The sequence below is a fragment of the Lithobates pipiens genome, unplaced genomic scaffold (assembly GCF_037356315.1).
Source record: "Lithobates pipiens isolate NorthernLeopardFrog02 unplaced genomic scaffold, aLitPip1_a1.2 Scaffold_18, whole genome shotgun sequence".
Lineage (NCBI taxonomy): Eukaryota > Metazoa > Chordata > Amphibia > Anura > Ranidae > Lithobates > Lithobates pipiens.
Genome location: NW_027507758.1, coordinates 202,117,764 through 202,142,127, shown reverse-complemented (window position 1 = coordinate 202,142,127; position 24,364 = coordinate 202,117,764). Strand labels below are relative to the sequence as shown.

At 44.1% G+C, this 24,364-nt stretch overlaps 1 protein-coding gene across 2 annotated transcripts in view; it reads left to right on the top strand.

Annotated features, from left to right (window-relative positions):
* The window catches only part of MPC1 (mitochondrial pyruvate carrier 1), an 80,834-nt gene that overhangs the window by 34,343 nt on the left and 22,127 nt on the right, over positions 1-24,364 (top strand). The window contains exons 2-3 of one of the 2 annotated variants that reach the window (XM_077486533.1): positions 8,649-8,745; positions 20,544-20,676. In XM_077486533.1, the coding sequence (XP_077342659.1) occupies positions 8,703-8,745; positions 20,544-20,676 (176 nt within the window). In that variant the 5' untranslated portion in view covers positions 8,649-8,702. Of the gene's footprint in view, positions 1-8,648; positions 8,746-20,543; positions 20,681-24,364 lie in introns of those variants that run through there. The other variant, XM_077486534.1, reaches the window with a different exon arrangement.

Below are 24,364 nucleotides of genomic sequence, written 5' to 3'. Positions count from 1 at the left end.
TGCTCGCTATTGTTTGAATGTCAATGCGGAGCTCCGATATCGCCGCCGTTAATGTGTGCTTTATATCATCCGCCACTGATCTAAGATCGGTAAGGCTGGGTGGTTGTTGCGGTTCGAGTACAATCTCGCCGTTAGCAGAGGGAGGCCGTGAAGATTGCGTGGTGCTTTGAGGTGAAGGCGAGCCTCGTGAGGACGCCATATTGCTGGCCTGGGAGCGGAACATCTCGGGGATGTTTTGTCTCGCTCTGTGAGACAGATCTCGAGGAGACCTGGATCGGGACGCAGAGGATCCACGGGAAGATGTTCCCATGTCGGTTTGTAGACTGCGGGTTTGAGTTTACCTCCGGTGTTTGCTGTTTTCCCTCCGTTTCAGCGGGAGCACGCTAGTTAGGCAGCCATTTTCCTCAGCGTCCAGACCACGCCCCCCCCAAAGTAATCTTTATGCCTAACAATACATTGCTGCCATCCCAAATTCATACCTACGGAAAAGAATGAATTATTGAAAAGCATGCCAGATATGAGGTCAAACTGTGTAAGCTCTGTAAAAGAGCCACAGGCAATACATATAGCTACAAGGGGAAGAGACAGTGAAGACCCCTGGATGCCCAGACTACATGGGGAGCAGTGGCAAGATGGTATGGGAGTTTGTGTCATCCTTATTTCTAAAGGGGTACCATTTGTGCGTGAACAACTTTTTCCGCAAGCGTGCTGTAGCACTGCAATCTAATCGCCAAGGCTTCCCCCCAATAGCTTGTTAACACCCCAGTTAGGGGAAGAAAGCCTGCTTGAGGAATAAAGAACTACTTGCAAAAATGCTCTCCCCCACCTATAACACTTTGGATTAGGAAAGTTGAGGAGATAAAGAAGATGAAGGCTTTAATCCTCACATCACAAAATAAACAAGAAGTGTTTAAAAAAAAACTTGGGACTATTGGAATCTCTTCATCTTCTCAAATGAGGGTCGACGTCTCATGCGGACTTGGTTTCTTGCCAACCCGCTTCAGTCCCTATTCTCTGGCTGCCATTGCATCTCCTGCCCCCCCCCCCTTCCTCCTCCCCCCTCGCACACCTCTTCTCTACTTCTCTAGCTGTCCTTTCCCTCTCAACCCCCCTGCAAAAAGGAAAAGGATGGGAGTGAGGGTCCTTGCTCCCCCCGGCAGAGGTGAATTGATACCGCGGGGGGGTCCCTAGGCATTCTGGGCCCCTAGATGGTGATAAAAGTACGGGATTACCTTGATGTTTTCTTTCTTGTTTTCTCCCCATTGTGGTGAATGTATTGATCCCATTACTGGAATGTGATGTAACCCTGATGTGTACTGTGGAGACCCTTTCTCCCTTCTGTTGGAACTGAATAAAAACTATATTTGGGGGGAAAAAAAAAAATACTTGCAGTGAAGTGGAAGGACAAACGGAATGTATTCATCCTGTCCTTCAGTTCACCCAGACAGGACGGTACAAATTAACATGGAATCTGGCATCGTTAAAGCCTCTGTGTTCACGGTTATAATCTTTATATGGGAGGCGTAGACTTCAACATCCAAATGATGGAGCCATCTTTAATGCCCCGCAGAGCTAGACACTGATGCAAAAGTTTCGAATGGATGTCTATTGGCTCTTTGATTTGTTTACAAAGCAACTGGAAGGACTGTATCCTTTCTAAAATTTTGGGAAGCGATCATCACAGCCCTTTTGTATCCAGAAGGCGCTGTGGTCCAATGCCAAAATCTAGATGCAGTTAGCCAGCTGTATGAGAGGCATTCTCCAAATGTCCTCCCAGGTACCCACCCCAAAAAGATGTGTCTCTGGGAAATGCGGAATGGGACATGACACCTGTTTTTTGGTCTCTTCTTTCCTGGCCAACCTGGTCTCTGTGAAAGCAGCCTAATAATCCATTACAGTATGGTAGCGGCAGAAGCAGTCCTTGAGACACTAATCCGCTTTTGTTCATCGGTTAAACAAAAACAAAGCGGAAGAAAAATGCATCCGTTTAAATCCTATGTAGTTCTTTACAGCGATAAGTTTAATAAAAAAAAATTCAATTGTTCTTGGTGCATGTTTGGTGAGGTAAAAAAAAAACTGCACCAGCATCGCACTTCCCCAATAAAATGAATGAAAACCACATCAAAAATGCAACATACCTGTGGGAGGGTCTTTGTGATGTAAGGGGGGGAGGGAGGGGGGTTTAAACGTAATGCAAACGCATCAAAAACACACCATGCATTGCAGTAACTTTAACGTTATGTGACAATTTGCGCATATGCAAACTTCATGTGGTTTTGCTGCGAAGCAGTGGAAGTGCCCTAAGTATAGGGTATGGTACAGCTAGGGCAGGGATGTGCAATTAGCGGACCTCCAGCTGTTGCAAAACTACAAGTCCCATCATGCCTCTGTCTCTGGGTGTCATGCTTGTGGCTGTCAGTTTTGCTATGCCTCATCAGACTTGTAGTTCTGCAACAGCTGGAGGTCCGCTAATTGCATATCCCGGGGCTAGGGCATATACAGTGCCTTGTGAAAGTATTCGGCCCCCTTGAACTTTTCAACCTTTTGCCACATTTCAGGCTTCAAACATAAAGATATAACATTTTTATTTTTTGTGAAGAATCACCAACAAGTGGGACACAATTTGTGAAGTGGAAGGAAATCTATTGGATATTTTAAACTTTTTTAGCAAATAAAAAACTGAAAAGTGGTGCGTGCAAAATTATTCGGCCCCTTTTACTTTCAGTGCAGCAAACTCACTCCAGAAGTTCAGCGAGGATATCTGAATGATCCAATGTTGTCCTAAATGACTGAATCCACCTGTGTGTAATCAAGTCTCTGTATGAATGCACCTGCTCTGTGATAGTCTCAGGGTTCTGTTGAAAGCGCAGAGAGCATCATGAAGACCAAGAAACGCACCAGGCAGGTCCGTAATACTGTTGTGGAGAAGTTTAAAGCTGGATTTGGTTACAAAAAGATTTCCCAAGCTTTAAACATCCCAAGGAGCACTGTGCAAGTGATCATTTTGAAATGGGAGTATCAGACCACTGCAAATCTACCAAGACCTGGCCGTCCCTCTAAACTTTCAGCTCAGACAAGGAGAAGACTGATCAGAGATGCAGCCAAGAGGCCCATGATCACTCTGGATGAACTGCAGAGAACTACAGCTGAGGTGGGAGAGTCTGTCCATAGGACAACAATCAGTCGTACACTGCACAAATCTGGCCTTTATGGAAGAGAGGCAAGAAGAAAGCCATTTCTCAAAGATATCCATAAAAAGTCTTGTCTAAAGTTTGCCACAAGCCACCTGGGAGACACACCAAACATGTGGAAGAAGGTGCTCTGGTCAGATGAAACCAAAATCTAACTTTTTGCCCACAATGCAAAACGATATGTAAAAGCAACACAGCTCATCACCCTCAACACACCATCCCCACTGTCAAACATGGTGGTGACAGCATCATGGTTTGGGCCTGCTTTTCTTCAGCAGGGACAGGGAAGATGGTTAAAATTGAGGGGAAGATGGATGCAGCCAAATACAGGACCATTCTGGATGAAAACCTGTTGGAGTCTGCAAAAGACCTGAAACTGGGACGGAGATTTATCTTCCAACAAGACAATGATCCCAAACATACAGCAAAATCTACAAAGGAATGGTTCACAAATAAACGTATCCAGGTGTTAGAATGGCCAAGCCAAAGTCCAGACCTGAATCCAATCGAGAATCTGTGGAAAGAGCTGAAAACTGCTGTTCACAAACGCTCTCCATCCAACCTCACTGAGCTCGAGCTGTTTTGCAAGGAAGAATGGGCAAGAATTTCAGTCTCTCGATGTGCAAAACTGATAGAGACATACCCCAAGCGACTTGCAGCTGTAATCGCAGCAAAAGGTGGCTCTACAAATTAACGCAAGGGGGGCCCGAATAATTTTGCACGCCCCACTTTTCATTTTCTTATTTAAAAAAGTTTCAAAAATCCAATAGATTTCGTTCCACTTCACAATTGTGTCCCACTTGTTGGTGATTCTTCACAAAAAATAAAAATTGTATATCTTTGTTTGAAGCCTGAAATGTGGCAAAAGGTTGAAAAGTTCAAGGGGGCCGAATACTTTTGCAAGGCACTGTAATTCTGCTCAAAAAGGATCTTGGAAAAAAAAATATTTTTTTTAAATTGTAAAAATGTATTTATTTTTTATTGAGCTGTTCTATTTTCACTGTTTGACTGTTGGTTCCTTTGCAGGAATACCAATCAGCTATAGCAGTGATCTGTGTATTCTGACAGCAGCAGGGTGCTACTGTCAGAATACATAAGTCAGCGCTTGCACCACTGCAGAAGGAGATTGCTCCATCTTTACATGTCCGTTTTTACACTCGTGCCTCTGTAGAGGAGAATGGAGGGTCCGATTGGGCTGGCCTGATAAACTGACAGGCGGACCCAAGTGGTCCGCTCATGTGAAAGAGGCCTACAGGTAAACTATTTCTGCTATGCTGCTCGCTTAAAAACTGTTATAAAACTGGTCTAATACCAAAAAATGAATAAAAATACACCAAAAACATTATAGTTTCTATTTAATGAATTCAGTGAATTTGTATTTCCTTAACTTCTTTTTTTTTTTTTTTTTTTTCTTCGATCTTCAATGATCTATTTTGTGGATGGCTACCAATAAACAGTACGGTAAGAACCTTTCAGAATATTTTCTTACAATTCATAGCTTTTAATTATATTGTCCCAATTTTGAAGTTTGTAACTATTTCATTTGTACTCTAGTTGATTTATTTTACCTATAATACATAGTTGCATAGTAGGTGAGGTTGGAAAAAAAGACCAGTTTATCAAGTCCAACCTATGTGTGTGGTTATGTCAGTGTTACATTGTATATCCCTGTATGTTGCTTAGTTTCTTATAAATAGTTAACAATGCCCCCTGCTGAGAATTCCACATCCTTACCGCTCTTACAGTAAAGAACCCTCTACGTAGTTTAAGGTTAAACCTCCTTTTCTTCTATTTTTGAGTGGCCATGAGTCTTGATAAACTCTTTGCGAAAAGGTTTTATCCCTATTGTGGGGTCACCAGTATGGTATTTGTATATTGAAATCATATCCCCTCTCAAGCGTCTCTTCTCCAGAGAGAATAAGTTCAGTGCTCGCCACCTTTCCTCATAACTAATATCCTCCAGACCCTTTACTAGCTTTGTTGCCCTTCTTTGTACTCCATTTCCAGTACATCCTTCCGGAGGACTGGTGCCCAGAACAGGACGGCATACTCAAAGTGCGGCCAGACCAGAGTCTTGTAGAGATGGAGAGTTATTGTTTTATCTCTGGAATTGATCCCCTTTTTAATGCATGCCAATATTCTGTTTGCTTTGATAGCGGCAGCTTGGCATTGCTGAGCATATCATCGACTAGGTCCCCAGGTCCTTTTCCATCCTAGGTTCTCCCCCCAGTGTATAGATTGCATTCATATTTTTGCCACCCAAATGCATTCTTTTACATTTTTCTAGATTTAACCTCATTTGCCATGTAGTTGCCCACCCCATTAATTCGGATCTTTTTGCAAGGTTTCCACATCCTGCGGAGAAGTTATTGCCCCACTTGGTATATACAATACAGAGATTGAACTGTTTTTACTCCATCATCCTCCAGGTCACTTTTGAACAAATTAAATAGTATTGGTCCCAGCACAGAACCCTGGGTGACCCCACTACCCACCCCTGATCATTCTGAGTACTCCCCATTTATCACCACCCTCTGAACTCTCCCTGGTTGCCAGTTTTCAATCCATGTACTCACCCTATGGTCCATGCCAAGGGACCTTATTTTGTACAGTAAATGTTTATGGGGAACTATGTCAAATGCTTTTGCAAAATCCAGATACACCACATCTACGGCCTTCCTTTATCTAGCTGGCAACTCACCTCCTCATAGAAGGTTGGTAGATTAGTTTGGCAAGAACAATTCTTCTGGAATCCATGATTACTGCTAATGATACCGTTCTCATTACTAAAATCTTGTATATAGTCCCTTGTCACCCCCCCCCAGAGTTTATATACTATTGATGTTATGCTAACTGGTCTGAGTTCCCTGGGATGTATTTTGGGCCCTTTTTAAATATTGGTGCTACATTGGCTTTTCCTTTTCTCCAATCAGGTAGTACCATTCCAGTCAGACTGTTAGTAAAAATTAGGAACAATAGTCTGGCAGTTAGTTGACTGGGTCCCAAAGTACCCTCAGGTGCAAGCCATCTAGTCCCGGTGATTTATGAATGTTAAGTTTCCGAAGTCTAATTTTTAATTCTGTCCTCTGTTAAACACGAGGTGCTTCCTGTGATGTCATGAGGATAAACACTGCAGTTTTGGTAACTGAAGCCCCCCCCAATTCCCTCGTGAAGACTGAAGAAGAATAAATTCGATACCTATACCATCTCCCCATCCTTTGTAACCAGAGGTCCGTCCTCATTCTTTATGGGGCCAAGTGGTCTGGCCTCCTCCTTCTTCTTTTTTATTTTTTTTTTATTTTTTTATTTTTTTCTCTCTCCTCCACTATGTGTCTTTCATGTTCTATCTTAGCTGTCCTTATTGCACCCTTACATTTCTTGTTGCATTCTTTATAAAATCTGAATGCAGATGATCCCTCAACCTTTTTATTTATTTTTTTAAGGCCTTCTCCTTTTGCTTTTTATATGCATTTTTACATTGGAGTTAAGCCATCCAGGACTTTTGTTCACTCTTTTAAATTTATTACCCAATCGGATTCATTGGCTAATGCCTTTTAATATGCTCTTAAAGCAAACCCATCTCTCCTCTGCGTTTTTTTTTTTTTTTTTTTTTTTTTTTTTTTTTTTGAAATTCGGTGTCTTTGTATTTGTATTCCCCCATATGTTTCCTATTTGTGTGATTTTATATGGAAGCCAATTGACCTGTGATTGCTGTTCCCTAAATTGCCCCATATTTCCACATCAGTGATCAGGTCTATATTGTTGTTAATCAGTAGATCCAGTAATACATTCCTGTTCTAATATGTATAACTATGCCTAGCTCATAGGAGTGCTGTTTTTAAAGTGGTAGTAAAGGCATTTGGTTAGGTTTTGCCTACAGGTAAGCCTAACACACAACCTCACTCCAGATATATAATAACTAAATAGCTGCTCCCCAAAATGTCTAGACAAGCTACTGGATTGTAAATAAAAAGTGATAGGGGGTCGCTAAATAATGAACCCATTGTGTTTAAGTATAACAATTTATGACCACATATATAGAACATGGAAAACCCAAGTGCTAAATTATTTACGAAACAAACTATACAAGTGTCTTTAGAAAAGTCCATATATCTTCAGAGAAGTAGCTTCAATTAGCCAATAATGTGGAAAATAAAATCCCCCCACTTGACCAATAAATTCAAACCACACACCCAATGTGCTTGAATAGAATAACCTGCTCACCAGATAGCCATGTCCTCTTTAACCACTTAAGCCCCATACCAATTTGCAGCCAAAGGACCCAGCCCCTTTTTGCGATTCGGCACTGCGTCGCTTTAACTGACAATTGTGTGGTCGTGCAACGTGGCTCCCAAACAAAATTGGCTTTTTCCCCCCACAAATAGAGCTTTCTTTTGGTGGTATTTGATCACCTCTGCGTTTTTTTTATTTTTTGCGCTATAAACAAAAATAGAACAACAATTTTGAAAAAAATTTAATATTTTTTACTTTTGCTGTAATATCCCCCAAAAATATATAAAGTTTTTCTCGGTTTCGGCCGGTACGTATTCTTCTTCATATTTTTGGTAAACAAAATCGCGATTATTGGTTTGCGCAAAAGTTATATCGTTTACAAAATAGGGGATAGTATATTATATTATGTTTATTTTATAAAGTTGGTGTGTTTCCGGTAAACTCCTCTTTAAAGAAAAGAGCCGGAAACCAATTGTTGGCGGCCAAGTGAATTTAAAACCCAATGTCCAAATATTTTGGGTACTTGGCATTCCCTGGTATCTTGTGAGACTGTTGGTGCCTTTGCCCACTGCAGTGTGAAAGACCGAGAGGGTATTGTGTGTGTGTGTGTGTGTGTGTGTGTGTGTGTTTGTTTTTTTTTTTTTTTTTGTTTTTTTTTACTCTGTGCAGTCTGAAAGCCAGTGAAAAGGCAAGTCCTTTCCACCTTCAGATAAGATCCAAGGGGACTGTCGAGTAGCTAAATTTCATGAGATGTTTCAGTACAGTAGTTGCTGCTTGTGAGATTTGGGCTTATTGACATTCTGCCAGTATCTCGCAGGAAGGATGGTGACATCACCTTCATTTAGGCACTGTAGGCAGCAGTGGGTTAAAGGTAAGCAAATCAATAGTGTCCCACCTCAACTTTTTATTGGATAAGGAGCAAGAAGAATGACACCTGTCTGTTCTTTAACAAAGCCTGGTTTCCCACATGTTTTTGATTAAAGGTATATGGATATTTCAAAAGGGCCTAGATGTTTCTCCGATGTAATTACCCAAATAACATTAGAAATTTCTGATCACTACCTATCTATCCTGTGTGTTATTGAGCACACAAAAAATGTACTTCTATTATTGGTTTGACTCTTGGTTGTTCGCACTATATGTATAGGCCATTTTGATTGTGCATGCAGGGAAAGGTTCTTTCAGCTTTATTCAATCCTTCCCATATTTTATAACTCCTTACAGCACTTCTGGGGACCTGTGGCTAACTGGGGACTCCCAATTGCAGCTATCAATGATATGAAGAAATCGCCAGAAATCATTAGTGGCCGTATGACATTTGGTAAGATTTGTGTTTTTTAATTGATTTGATTCGTGGAATTATTTTCCCCTTCTATCTCTTAACCAGTTCCCGACCGGCGCACAACGATGTACGTCAGCAAAATGACACGGGCAGGCATATTGGCGTACAGGTACGTCCGTTTCTATATGCCACCCTGCCATTGCGTGCGTGCCGGTCGGGACCCCCGTGAGTCTGGTTGCAGGTCCCGCGGACTCGATTACCGCGTGGATACCCGCAACCGTTGTAAACAGCATCTCCCTGTTCTGCCTAGCAACAAGTGACGGTGATCTCTGCTCCCTGTGATTGGATGGTTAACCCCTTCACTTCCAGTGTCATTTACACAAGAATCAGTGCATTTGCATAGCACTGATTGCTGTATAAATGACAATGGTCCCAAAAATGTCCGATGTGTCCACCATAATGTCAGTCACAATAAAAATCGCTGATCGCCACCATTATTGTAAAAAAATAAATAAGAAAAATGCCATAAAACTATCCCCTATTTTTGTAAAAGTTAACTTTTGCGCAAACCAATCAAACATTTATCAGCCTAAACTGAGGAAGATAAACTTTTTATATATATATATATATATATATATATATATAATTTTTTTTTGGGGGGGATATTTATTGTAACAAAGTAAAAAATAATGTGGTGGCACTTCTAAGGCCTTGTTAACCTCATGCATGCATAGTTTTCCTGCACCTTTTCGTTTATGCATAGATGGGCATCACACTCTGTCATCACTTTCTCTTCTGCCCTGTTCACACCACAATGTTGATGTTGCAACAGTTTTTTTTCTTGCCTTGCAGAAAACTGCATACACGTTGCAGATTCCTGCACAGAAGAAATCTGCATGTGTTGTAGTGTGAACAGGGCACATAGTGTCCTTGTTTGAAGAAAAAAACACTAAACATGCTGGGTTAAAATTGTGAATTGCACCTTTTTCATTATTGGCTGGGATTCACAGTATTGTGTTCCTTGGCAATATACAGTGCCTTGCAAAAGTATTTACCCCTTGGCTTTTCACCTATTTTGTTACATTACAGCTTTTAGTTCAATGTGGTGTGTTTTTTTATTTTTATTTTTTTATCTGAATTATGAGATGGATCAGAACACAATGGACTAAGTTGGTGAAGAAAAATATATACATAAAACTATTTTTCAGAAATAAAAAACGAATTGCCATGTGCGTATGTGTTCACCCCATTTTGTTCTGAAGCCCATAAAAAGCTCTGGTGCTACCAATCACCTTAAGTCACATAATTATTGAAATGATGTCCACCTGTGTGCAATCTAAGTGTCACATGATCTGCCATTAAATATACACCCCTTTTTTGAAAGGCCCCAGTGGCTGCAGCACCTAAACAAGGGGCACCACTAACCAAACACTGCCATGAAGACCAAGGAACTCTCCAAACAAGGGACAATGTTGAGAAGTACAAGTTGGGGTTAGATTATAAAAAAAACAAATCCAAATCTTGAATCCCTAGGAGCACCATCAAATTTATCATAACCAAATAGAACATGGCACAACAGCAATCCTGCCAAGAGACGGCCGCACACCAAAACTCACGGACCGGGCAAGGAGAGGCAGATCAGAGGCCTAAGGTGACCCTGGTGGAGCTACAGAGTTCCACAGCAGAGACTGGAGTATCTGTACCTAGGACGACAATAAGCCGTAAGCTCCATAGAGTTGGGCTTTATGGCAGAATGGCCAGAAGAAAGCCATTACTTTCAGCAAAAAAACAAAATGGCACGGTTTGAGTTTGCGAAAAGGCATATGGGAGACTCCCAAAATGTATGGAGGAAGGTGCTCTGGTCTGAGAGTAAAATTTTACTTTTTGGCCATAAAAGAAAACGCTATGTTTGGCACAAACCCAACACATCACATCACCCAAAAAACACCATCCCCACAGTGAAACATGGTGGTGGCCGCATCATGCTGTTGGGATGTTTTTCAGCAGTCGGGACTAGAAAACTGTTCAAGAGTTGAGGGAAAGACGAATCCTGTATAACTTTGTGATTTGAGGCTAGGACAGAGGTTCACCCTCCAGCAGGAAAATGACCCCCAAACACACTGCTAAAGCAACACTTAAGTGGTTTAAGGGGAAACTTGTAAATGTGCGGGAATGGCCTAGTCAAAGCCCAGACCTCAATCCAATAGAAAATCTGTGGTCAGACTTAAAGATTGCTGTTCACAAGCGCAAACCATCCAGCTTGAAGGAGCTGGAGCAGCTTTGCAAGGAGGAATGGGCAAAAATCCCAGTGGTAAGATGTGGCAAGCTCCTAGAGACTTATCCAAAGCAACTTGGATCTGTCATAGCTGCTAAAGGTGGCTCTACAAAGTATTGACTTTAGGGTGGTGACTTTTTCTGTCGTTTTGTCCTATTTGCTTCACAATAAAAAAAAAATCCTCAAAGTTGTGGGCATATTCTGTAAATGAAATGATACAAATCCTCAAACAATCCATGTCATTCCAAGTTGAGTGAGGCAAAAAAAAAAAAGCATGAACAATGCCAAGGGGGTGAATAATTTTGCAAGGCCATGTAGGCGTTTGTAAAGTTTGTTTAATTCCACAGATAGTCCAGGATCGCTATATCAAATGAATTGGAATCATCGAATGTGACTATCCCCCCCCCCCCCCCCCTTAATGTATACTATGCATTAAGGTGAAAAAACACCGGTCAGTGAACGGCCCCTAGCCCCCCCCCCCCCCCGTTTTTACTTACCCGAACCCTCAAACTTGTTCCATGGGGATGAGCCTTCTCTCTGCTAGGGAGTTCTCGGCTGCTGATTGGATAGATTGATTGGCTCCCGCTGCGGTCAAGCAAATCCAATGACGCAGCTGCAGGGGGGGTTGGACCAAGTCCTGCATTCGACAAGGGACCCTAGATGACTAGGATCGGGGCCACTGTGTGCAAAACAAGCTGCACAGTGGAGGTAAGTATGACATGTTAAAAAAAAAAAAAAAAAAAGTCACTCTAACCACTTAATAACCACCCACCGCAGATATACTGTGGCAGGGTGGCCAGTCTGCACCAGATCACTTGCCTAGTATGTATTCTAACACTTCCAGGTCCCGTGCGGAATATACAGATGGAGCCCAGCGGCGGGTACGGCAGACTTTGTCTGCCAGCAGCCCCCAGTTACACTCAATACAGGCAGAACGACAATCTCCCTATGTAAACAAGGCAGATTGTCGTTCTGTCAGAAGGGAAGGCATTGATACAGAAACACAGATCTTTGCCTTCCCCCACTGTGAGTAAGCACAACCTAGGCACACAGTTAAGCCTTTGCCCTTGATGTTAACCCCTTCCCAGCCAGTGTCAGTTCAGTGACCGTGCATATTTCCCTTTCGTACATTGACAGACACAGCTCCTTTAATTCTTGACCTTTGTTATCGCGCCAGGAGAGGACTAGGCTGAACATGTAACACATGTAAAAACAGCAAGAATGCACAGGGGGGCGGTCCCTCTGGCTATACAATCAACAGCTGGGCTCAGGCTGGATAATAGATCCTTGTAGTCTCCCCAGCCTGGCCATCTAGTGTGAACAGGCCCTAGCTATGCGCTGGGTTGGCCACGACATGCTCCAGGGGTGGCCGGTGAGCTATATGCTCCGAGGCACACAAGACCAGGCTACTGCTGTCCATGTCAGAGTGCCCTGGCATATAGAGCAGCTGGGCATTCCCTGGGAGGTCAACTAGGGGGTCTCTCACTCTCCCTTTCCTCACCCTGCCCTGCTGGTGCCGCTGTGTGACTGAGCATGAGGTGCGGTGTTATGTACCTGGCCGAGGGTCTTCCCGTGGCGGGGGGGTTCCGGGCTTTCTGCTAGCAGCCAAGAGGGTGGGATTTGTGTACCTTGCCTTAAGTCCCTAAGTTGTGGCAGGCAAATGAGGGTCAGCATGGTGCGCTTCTTCCCCAGACATCCCTGTTATTGCAACTGGCTCACATGCTAAAACTGTGGTGCCCATGGATGCTCTGTCAGCGGTCCTGGAGACCTTTGTTGCCAGGGTAGAAGTGGCGTGTGGGCGCAAGGGGGGTAAAAGACACCCCCTGCCCCCCCCCGTCTTCTAGGGAGAGCTCTGAATCACTCGGGGGCCCCACGGTGACTGGCGGCTCCTGTTCTGTGTCAGGATGCAGACCTGTAGTAGTAGAAGCACTTATTACTGCAGTGTGGGATACCCTGAAGATATAGGATGCAGCAGGAACTTCTGCTGAGGCGGCGGTCCCGCAAACTGGCCCGCGCGCATAAGTCTGTATTTCACTTATTTTGAGAAGTTCGTCTACAAGGAATGGGGAAGCCCGCAGCGGACCCTTTAGGCCCAAGAAGGGCGGCGGTGCATTACCCCTTTGAAGAGAGCCTCCTGAACAAATTGACGTCGCCTTCGGTTGTTGACCCCCTGGTATCCAGGTTAAATAAAGTAACCCCGATTCCAGTAGAAGACTCCTGCCTTCAAGCATCCTGCCGACAGGTAGGCCGAGGTAGTGGCTTGTTCAATGTTTACGGTAGTGCGGTCAGCATTATGACCTGTGCTGGCCACGGCCATGGTGTTGCAGATGCTTACTGGATGGGCAAAGTTGTTGCACCGTGAATTGGAGGAACAGCCTCCCCTGGTCTTCCTAGAGCTGGCAGACTCAGTTGGTGCATGGCCTTAAGTATGTCTGATGAGGCCCCTGCTCTCTAGAGCATCAGTATCAGCAGTGGTGCTACGGTGCCTGATTTGGCTAAAATGCTGGTCTGCAGACCAGGCATCTTAAAAAAAAAAAAAAAAAAAAAAAAAAAAACACTAGCGGATTTGCCCTTTCAAGGTGAGATTCTATTTGGAGCTTCGCTGGATGACATTATTAAAAATGTTACCGGTGGGGGGAGCACATTGCTCCCACAGTCTAGGAAGGGTAAGGAGCCACGCTGTAGGGAAGGGCCCTCTTTTTCCACTCAAACTGCTTGCAGTCCGACAAGGCATTTGTTGAAGGACAAGTGTCCCTGGTTTCGCAAGCCAAACAAGTCTGCGAGCAAAAATGTTACCGCATGAAGCTTTGCCCCTGCCCAACTTTTGGGTGGGGGGGATCACCTTCGGGAGTTTGCAGCTCGGTGGACCTTTTTCTACTGTCTGACCAATGGGTCTACGAACTGGTTTCATCGGGATTCAAGATAGTTTCTTGTCCACCAAACAGATTTTTTTTTTTCCCCCTCCAACCTACCTCTTCCGACTCGTCGGAAAACCCTGTTCGGGGGAGTACAGGACTTGCTACTGCGCGGGGTGATAGTACCTATACCGATGCATGCAAAGGTTTCAGGGATTCTACTGCAACCTGTTTGTAGTCCCCAAAAAGGAAGGGGAATCAGTTTGCTCCGTGATTACTGCACTCCATCCAGGGGACTTCCTGGCGTCCCTGGATATCCAGGACATGTACTTACATGTACCATTATGCCTCAGGCATCAGAGGTTTCTGCGATTTGCAGTCAGGAGCACTACCAGTTTGTGGCTCTCCCTTTTTGGTCTGGTGTCGGCACCCCGAGTCTTTACCAAAGTGTTGGCTCCAATTCTGGCACTGTTAAGGCAACGTGGGATCGCAATCGTGTGTTACCTAGACAACCTCCTGAGGGCAGCTTCCTCCTCAGAATTAAGGGAGGATGTAGCGATCACCATGCAGACTCTCCGGGAGTTTGGTTGGGTGCCGAACCTAAAGTCGGTATTAGTGCCGACTCAATGCCTGGAGTACCTGGGCTTACTGTTGGACTCCTCAGAAGCGAGGGTTTTTCTCCCTTCAGACAAACTGCGGACTCTTCAAGTTGCAGTGAGGTTATTGGTGAACCGCAGGCGGTTGTCGCTGCGCTTCTGCATGCATGTTCTAGGCCTCATGGTAACCACTTTCGAAGCGGTACCGTATGCTCAATTTCACACTCAAGGCCTACAAAAGGAGATTTTCAAAATGGGACAAATCTCCGTTATCTCTGAATTGTCAAATTCGGGTGAGCCAGCTGGTCCTAGATTCCCTTCTCTGGTGGCTGAGGTCACTGACTCTTCGGTCCGGGAGATCGTTCCTTCCTCTCCATTGGACAGTGGACAGTGATCACAACAGATGCCAGCCTGACCGTTTGGGGGTGGAAGTTCTGGCAGTACAGTCGGCCCAGGGCCTTTAAACGTGGGAAGAATCCCAACTGCCGATCAATGTTCTTCGGGCGATCAGGCTGTGCCTCTCCACATGGTCAAGGAGGCTACAAGGGTGTCCGATCAGGATCCAGTTGGACAACGCCACCGCGGTGGGGTACGTTAACCAAGGAGGAACAAGGAGCTCTGCTGCAGCATGGGAGGTCGCTCACTTCCTCCAATGGGCTGAGCGACACGTGCCGGCTGTGTCGGCGATATACCTTCCGGGCATAGAAAACTGTCAGGCGGACTACCTAAGTCGTCAGATGCTGGACCTATGGGAATGGTCGTTGCATCCAAAAGTATTCCGGCTCCTTTGCCTAAGGTGGGGGGGTTACACCAGATATGGACCTCCTGGCCTCTCAATCGGAAGGTGTGAGGTTTGTGTCCAGGACAAGAAACCCCTTGGATGCATTGGTTGCTCAATTATCAGCTGATTTATGCTCTTCCCCCCCCCCAACCAAGTGGAGTGGAGGCTGAGGGGATTCCAGTGATTCAGATTTCCCCAGATTGACCTTGACGTCCTTGGTACACCGACCTAGTACGACTGGTGGCGGATGTTCCTTGGCGCCTACCACTGCGGTAGGACCTTCTATCACAGGGTCCGATACTTCATCCTGCTTTACTGTCGCTGGTTTTAAAGGCATGGCTGTTGAAATTAAAGGTGCTAAGGGACTGAGGTCTGTCAGATTCGGTAATTTCCACTATGCTGAGGGCATGGAAGTCTTCTCGAAGATTTACCATCGTACGTGGAAGGCTTGCATCTCCAAGGTGTGAGGAGACAGGGTGGCATCCATGCCCTTATTCAGTTTCCAGGATCCTGCTGTTTTTGCAGCGAGGAGTGGATCAGAAACTTGCCTTAAGCACCATCAAGGGACAGATATCGGCCTTGGCTGTATTTTTTCCAATGTCCCTTGGCGAGTCACTCATTGGTGGGTACTTTTATGCAGGGGTTTCAACACGTAGTCCCTCTGGTTCGACTGCCACTACCTCCGTGGGATCTGAATCTGGTGTTTGAATACATTAGGGAGATTCCCTTGTTGACTCCTCAGAAAGTAGTCTTCCTAGTGGCTACCAGGAGGGTTTCTGTGTTGGCGGCCTTGTCATGCAAGTCTCCCTACCTGGTCATCCACAAAGATAAGGCGGTGCTACATCCGCAGCCCTCTTTCCTTCCAAAGGTAGTTTCGGAATTCCATCTAAATGAGGACATCGTGTTACCATCCCTTTGTCCTAAGCCAAAACACCATAAAGAAGTTGCCTTGCATTCCCTGGACATGCACCGGGCTCTACGAGTGTATCTGTCTGCTATGGCTCCCTTCTGGAAGTCAGACTCTGTTGCGGTGGCTGGTCTGAAAAAAGGTCTGGCGATCTCATCGTGCGCCATTTCCAGGTGGATCAGACAGATTGTGGTTCAGGCCTATGCCTTTACACTTTCACTAAATTCTACAAAGTTGACGTAAGTGCATCTTCAGATGATTGCTTTGGCCGCAAGGTTTTGCAGGGGGCTAGGTAAGCTTGGAAATTATGCTTTCTTAAGTTAGTTTTGTTGTGAATACATCTTTTGATGTATAAGTTGGCCGCAGGTTTTGATGGCGGCCGTTTAAGAAGGCAACTCCTCTGAGGTGTTCCTTTTTTTTGTGGGTGAAGTTATGTTTTGCTGTTTCCATCCTTCGTTTTCTGACACTGCTTGGGGATGTCCCTAAGGTCAAGAATTAAGGAACTGTGTCCGTCGGTGAACGAAAGAAAAAATGGGCTCATAATTGTAAAAAAAACCCAGCTAGGTCCCTCCCAGCGGGTCCGGTTTCCATGTTAAAGCGGTAGTAAACCCAGTTTCAAAAAACACTTACATTCCCGGCATGCTGGAAATGCTAACTTTCACATTGGTTGTGCTTTCAACCAAACTTTCAAACCATCCAATGGCTGGTTTCATAACTGATCACATGTGCAGCATTATGGCAGTTGAAGAATCATTAGAGGCCAAGATGGCAGCTTCCTTGACTGAAACCGATAGGAGGGTTTACTTCCACTTTATGCATTTCTTCAGGAGAAATATCCAAAAGATAGATAAGGCCATGAGGTGGCTGCGGTGCATCCAGCTGGTGTCTGTGAGACAGGCCAGGTTGACATGGGCTTGTTGACCTCTGCCATCCCAGCGGCCCAATGGGCCTGTCTGATTCCACTCCCCAACAGATTTTTGTCTGGGGAGTGTAGTTGAACCAGTGAAGGGGGCAGTGCTCTTGGGGTAAAGGCTGTTGCTCAGAGCTGGCATTTCCCCAGATGCTATACCGTAACCATCACCACCCTCACCTGCCTGTATTCTTACCGTGGGCAGAGACCATGTCTCTTGTTCTCATTGGGTCGCGCTGGCTCTAAAGGCCATGGTTCTTGAGGGCACGGGGGTGCTTGGCTCGGTAGCAATAGTGGTCTGCACTCTTGCCTAGAAAGGCTCAGACCAGGGTTTCAGATCCCAAAGATGGTATCTCCTACTTAAAGCTTATATTGTAGTCGGCAACATATGCTGAATATAGGCAAATGCCTATTGGCCAATGCAAAATCAGCTTGTGTGTTTCCCTTAGAACATTGCCCCCAGGGAGGGGGAACCTTGTGTTCTGGCTACTAAGGTAGAGTTGCTAAGTACTAAGGGATTCTCCCATTATCCATGCTACTGGAATGGGCAGTACAAAGGCTTGGTGGTTGGTACACCAGCCTGGCAATACTGGGATTGTGGGCCTAGAATCCCAGCCATGGTATCGGGGTTCTGCTGTGTGTTTTATTTTTTTTTTTTTTTTTTTTATTTTAGACTTGCACTAGGTGCAAAATTCAGTGGTTAGCACTTTTGCCTGGCAGTAAAAGGCTCTTCGGTTCATATCTCAACCATGGCACTACTTGCCTGGAGTCTGCAGGCAGTTATCAGGGGTTTCCTCCCACAAAAACCCTTGCGGGGGCCCCCCTTAGAACTTTTGGTTCATGTGTTGATAAGGTAATTCCTTCCGTGTTCTTTTTACAGGGAAGAGAGAGAACCTCCTAGGAATACCTAAAAGGGCATAATAGCATAAGTTAGTGTGTTGCTATGGCTTTTTGTATTGTCTTGATAGCTATAATATATTTAGATTTCTAGGGCCATATGGTTCCAGGGAAGCTAGGCTCCGCCCCCTCCATTGATATATAAATAAACCAGTTAAATAGGTTTTGTAACTGAGACAGGAAGTTCTCGTCAGGATGTGATGTAAGCAGAAGATCAGTAAGGCTCCCTCCACTAGCGATAGGGCTTACTGTTCGGGCAGGTAATGCTGGTGCTACAGTGCAGCAGCAACAGGGTCTAGCTCTCCCACCTTTTTCCTGACACCTTAGGTTTGACCTGTTGTCAGCGAAAGGATCAGGCTTTTGGATGTAGGGTCCTGCCAGCCATAGTCCACCCTAAGGGTACGTGCTCGCTTATCCTCATAGGTGGCTGTCCTGAAAGACGCTAGGGGAAAACTAAAGTTACTTACTGGTAATATCTTTTTCAGGAGACTTTCAGGACAGCACTGTGTACCCATTCAGCTTGGTTTTCCTTGTGGGTTCCTGACTTGGGAACCTTCAGATTAATATATGCCGTATGATGTGTTGAGTCTCCCTAGCTGGCCAGAATTGCTTTGGAAGAACTGAGGAGCTGGCAGGAAGGTGTGCTTTTAATCCTGGTTTGAGGCGGTGTTTCCTGAGAAGGGGGGAGTAGCCAAGCCAAGGTCTCACATTTTCCCGAGACTCCTGGAAAATCTGTTTCCATGAAGTAACTTTCGTTTTTTTTCTACTAGTAATAGCAGCGATCAGCGACTTATAATGGGAATGGGATATTGTATCGAACACTAATTGAACCAGTGACACTAATACAGGTTACATAGGTTGAATAAAGACACCAGTCCAACCTGAGTGTCTACAAATTGTCCCTATCCCTATACATCGCACACTCACATCGGTCTCTACCCTTTAAAGAGCCCACAATCCAAGGTCCCCATTCATATACTAGGGCTAATTTTGGACAGAAGCCAATTAACCTACCTGCATGTCTTTGGAGTGTGGAAGGAAACCGGAGTACCCTGGAGGAAACCCATGCAGGCACAGGGAGAACATGCAAACTCCAGGCAGGTGGTGTCGTGGTTGGGATTCCAACCAGCGACCCTTTTTACTGCTAGGTGAGGGTGCTAACCACTACACCACTGTGCTGCCCCGGTGCTAAAAATATGCACCGTCGCTGTACTAATGACACTGGCTGGGAAGGAGTTAAACATCCAGGGCTATCAAAGGGATAAATGTGTGCCTGTGTGTACTGTTGTACTGTGTGATGGAAGAGATGTGATGGATTTTCTTTCCCTGCTTTTCATTACATTTTGATTCTAAATATGTTAATTGTATGCAAAATCTTATAACCGAAGCAGAATTTTTATTTATTTTTTTTCAAAATTTTCATTTTTTTTTTTTTTTTTTTTTTTTCCGTTTTATTTTGCAAAAAATAAAAACCCCAAAATGATTGAGTACCGTCAAAAGCTATATTTGTGTAAAAAAATAAAAAATAAAAATTCTTATGGGTACAGTGTTCAATTACCGTGTAATTGTGATTCAAAGTGTGACAGCGTTGAATGCTGAGAGTTGGCCTCCATGGGAAGGGAAAAGGGCAAGTATTGAAGTGGTTAAGTTTCAGGAAAATACCTCAGTGACCATGGAATGCATCAACACCGATGTTGATTGTCCAAGAATAAGATGGGTGGTGTGAAAATTTTGAATAACCTTGGATAATTTTGTTCTAATTTTTTTTTTTTTTTTTTAATCCAATACCATGGTGGTATTTAAATTAGACACATTTTGATCATGTTCATTACATTGCTGAAGATATAAATTGTCAGTTTGCTGGGCTAGTAATGTTATAACGGCATTATATGCAGTCCTGTTCAGGTTTGGTTATTCCATTTTAACATAGATTGCCTCTTTAATGCCATTTTTGTGAACCAGCTGCTTTTTTTATTTATTTTTTTACTTAATTTTTATTAAATCTGTCCCGTATCCTGTAAGGCTGCATTCACAATTGAGCATTTTCAGCTCCTAAAACACCCAACAAATTCCCATTCATTTCAATGGCACTTGTTCACAGTTGAGTGTTTTGTCACCAGAAGCAAAACACCTTAAGCACAAAAAACTTGAACTTCTTTTGGCAGATTATAGGCGTTTTCTGCTTTTTACATTGGTGACGTGCAAAATTGCGGTAAAATCGCATGCGACTTTGAAGCATTCAAGCGTGAATGCAGCCTAAAGGTTTAGGAAGACTGTTGACCTACACAGTTCACACTCGCATGTGGGCCATCTGTTTTAAAAGGTTTTCTCTTCACAATAATGTAGGTGTCTTTGCATTGCTTAAGTTCAAACTTTGTCTATTGATGGTCTAGTATGGAGCCATTTTTGTTCTAGCATCATCCAGGATGAGCCTCTGGGCTGAAGTACTGACTTGGAGATGACAGTCATAGAAATACATTTTTTAGATAGCTGAACATACTAACTAAAACAGATTCAATAATAAAATACAGAAGGTGACCGATTTTTAAATAGCCTTTTTTGGGTTATTTTCATATGGTGCATTTGTTATTGACATGCATATTACTTGCCTTTCAGCTCTCACCTGCTATTCATTGCTGTTCATGAGATTTGCTTATAAGGTGCAGCCCAGAAACTGGCTTCTGTTTGCATGTCACTTTACCAATGAAGGAGCTCAACTCATTCAAGGTGCACGACTTATCAAATACAAGTAAGTTTATTCTTTGTTGTGTTTAAATAGTTCCCTGTACTGATAATGGCCAGGGAAAAGTTTTTTATTTATTTATTTTTTGTTTTGTCAGGGGACAGAGCCATAGTAGTTACTATGTGGGTTATAAAGCCACTGATGGGTGATGAACACTGGCACGCCCTAAGGCAAGAAGTGTACTCCCTATATAACCCCTCCCGCTACTGAGAGCCCTCAGTTTTTTTCGCCAGTGTCTAAGGTGCTGGTCACAAGTAAAGATGTGCTGTGCTGAGCTCCACTGAAGCAATCCTTGCTGGGGCTAGCCATGCTGACTGCATCCGTTCAGAGTGTCCTTTCATGGGCCTAAGGAATGGTACTCGGGCCTTGTGTTTAAAAGAAACAAGGTTTTGCTTGCGACTACTTCTCTTTTTAGAGAGCTGGACCCTGGGATCCAGTACTCTTTGGTAGTAAGGCCATAAAGTTTTACTGGCAGGGTGCTGTTGCAGGTCCAGGATTGTGGGTAACCTCTAGGTTCCCCTATTCCTGAAGGTTTCAGAGCCCACCATGAAGGGTGAAGTTTGGGTTTATCTCAGATAACCCTGCAGCGAGGAAAGGTAAGTGGAGATTTTCTTAGGAATTTCTCCTTTTTAAGTTCTAATGTCATGCCTGTATCATCACTGGGGGCTGTATTGTGCACTCACCGCCTGATACTGGAACAGCACTGTGCCTTTTCCTCCTCCAGCTACAACAAGCAGATCCTCTGGTAAGAAAAGGAGGGACTGGTTCTCCTCCTGCGCCCCCAATGTTGAAATTATCCCCTTCAGGGGACCTATATGCCGAAAGCATTCTTTTTTTTTTTTTTTTTTTTTTTTTTTTTTTTTTTTTGTGTGGCCGCTCATTGGTGGTTTTTAAATCCCCCCCTGATATGTCAGCTGTTTGTGCTTGAAGTCCACCGCTCGCGTGAGAAAACACTGTCTTTTGAAAGATGGGGGGGGGCGTAATTAGCAGGGGGCGGGGCTAACGGTGTCAGATGCTGGCCGCACGCGAGGAAGATTTTTTAAAGCACTGTGTGTATAGCTGCTGCTGGCTGTGGGGGGATACATGAACAGGAGGTGGCTTACTTCAGGTTTGGTGACATAGGCATTCCTTTTGAAACATCACTTTACCAGGCTTGATATTAATAGCAGTTTATAGTGCTGGACTATAATCTAGCGGTGTACATTCTTTTTGGTAGTGCCTTTTTGCTTTTGTGCTTCAGGCTATGTGTGGACGAGGGACCAGGAATTCCCCTAAGGGTTCTAAAGGGTCAGTGGTTTTACAACAAACTAAATTCATTTCCGAAAGAATGTCATCCTCCTCTGAGAGTGATGCGGCTGGTCAGATTGAGCGGTCAGGGGAGACTGTTGTTGCAGCTGCACTAGACACTTCAGTCCCTGTATATATCGCACAGGTTTTCTCTTCTACCATTTGTAATTTGGAAAAGATTAATGCTACGATATCTCTCCATAGTGGGTCTAAATGTAACAGATCCCCCATCACGTGCTCAGGACCCTCTTATTGAGGTGCAAGGGGCAGGGGATCTGGAAGATTTTTGGAAGATACTAATATATCCTCTTCTGAGGATCCTAATATAGGAGGAGTAGCATCACAAGACAGGTTGCTTGTGCACTCTTACTAAATTGGTTTGTTCAACCTTTTTTGCTGCTTGCAGCGCAGGCTATTGATGAACCCACCTCTGGTTTCGGGTCATTAAAACCTCCCCCATCTGGGGATGCTTTTCCTATCCATTCATGGCTAAAAAATCTTATGTATTCTGAATGGGAACATCCGGATGAACAATTTTATCCTCCTAAGAAATTCTCCACACTTTATCCTATGGAAGAGGATTTCTTTAAGTAATGGGTTTCAACAATTGATGCTGCAATTGCCTCGATGAACAAGTCTCACGCGTCCGGTGGATAATGCACTAATGATAAAGGATCCAACAGAAAAAAAGTTGGAACTTAATTTCTAAAGCAATATGTCTTTAGCAAAGTTCAGTAGAGCAGCTGGTTCTTGCGGTAATTGGTGTATCTCAGTCCATTAACCACTTAACAACCGGCCCATAGCCGAATGACAGCTACAGGGCAGTTGTTTAACTCTGGGAGGCCGTCGTATGACGTCCTCCCAGAATTCCGCTCTCGCACGCCCCCTGGGGCGCGCACTTGAGAGCATCCGTGACCGCCGGGTCCTGTGGACCCGGCGCATCACGGATCACGGTAAACGGCCGCTCATCACGGTCGTTTACCACGTGATCGCTCCGTCATTTGATGTTATGACGCCGGTTCCTCCCTCCCCCTCTCTCTCCAATCGGAACAGCGGAGGGGGAAGAGATCGTTGTCAGCAGCGATGTGGGCTGCATCTGCAGTGCCCACATCGCTGCTCACCGAAATTTAACCCCTCAATTCCCTGCCAATACTCTGCATTACTGTACTGTGCATTACTCTGCATTACTGTGCTGTGCATTACTGTGCAATGCTCTGCAACGCCCTGCAATATACTCTGCAATACCCAGCCATAGTCGGTGATACCCTGCAATACCCAGCCATAGACATCCCCCCCCCTCCCGCCGCCCTCCGGTGCTTCTACCGACTCGCCAATACGATCAAAGCCAGAATCTTTTTTTATTTGTATTTTTTTTATTTTTTTTTTCAGGCTTCCCAGCTTAGAGGTGAGATGTGGGGTCTTATTGACAGTGCTCGCATGCAGAAGCGAACGCATACGCAAGTCCCGCCCACATATGAAAAAGGTGTCGCTGCGAACGTTAGAGCGAGAGCAATAATTTTAGCCCTAGACCACCTCTGTAACTCAAAACATATAACCAGTAAAAAAAATTAAATCGTCGCCTATGGGGATTTTTAAGTAACGACGTTTGGCGCCATTCCACGAGCGTGTGCAATTTTGAAGAGTGACATGTTGGGTATCTATTTACTCAGCGTAACTTCATCTTTCGCATTATGCAAAAATTGGGCTAACTTTACTGTGTTTTGTTTTTTGTGCTAAAAAAAAAAGTTTTTTTCCAAAAAAACGACCACCATTGTATTCTCCAGGGTGTTTGCTAAAAAAACATATATAATGTTTTGGGATTCTATGTAATTTTATAGAAAATAAATGATGATTTTTACATGTAGGAGAGAAATGTCAGAATTGTCCTGGGTGCTCCAGAACGCCTGATAGCGTTCCCTGCATGTTGGGCCTCTGTATGTGGCCACGCTGTGTAAAAGTCTCACACGTGGTATTGCCGTACTCGGGAGTAATAGCAAAATGTGTTTTGGGGTGTAATTTGTGGTATGCATATGCTGTGTGTGAGAAATAAACTGATAATATGACAATTTTGTGAAAAAAAAAATCTTGATTTTGCAAAGAATTGTGGGAAAAAATTACAACTTCAAAAAACTCATCATGCCCCTTACTAAATACCTTGGAATGTCTTCTTTCCAAAAAGGGGTCATTTGGGGGTTTTGTCATTTTATGGCATGTTAGGGTCTCAAGAATTGAAATAGGCCGTCAGTGCTTCAGGTGTGATCAATTTTGAGATATTGGCACCATAGCTTGTGGACTCTATAACTTTCACAAAGACCAAATAATATCTACCAATTTGTACTTATTTTTACCAAAAATATGTAGTAGTATAAATTTTGGCCAAAATGTATGAAGAAAAAATTACTAATTT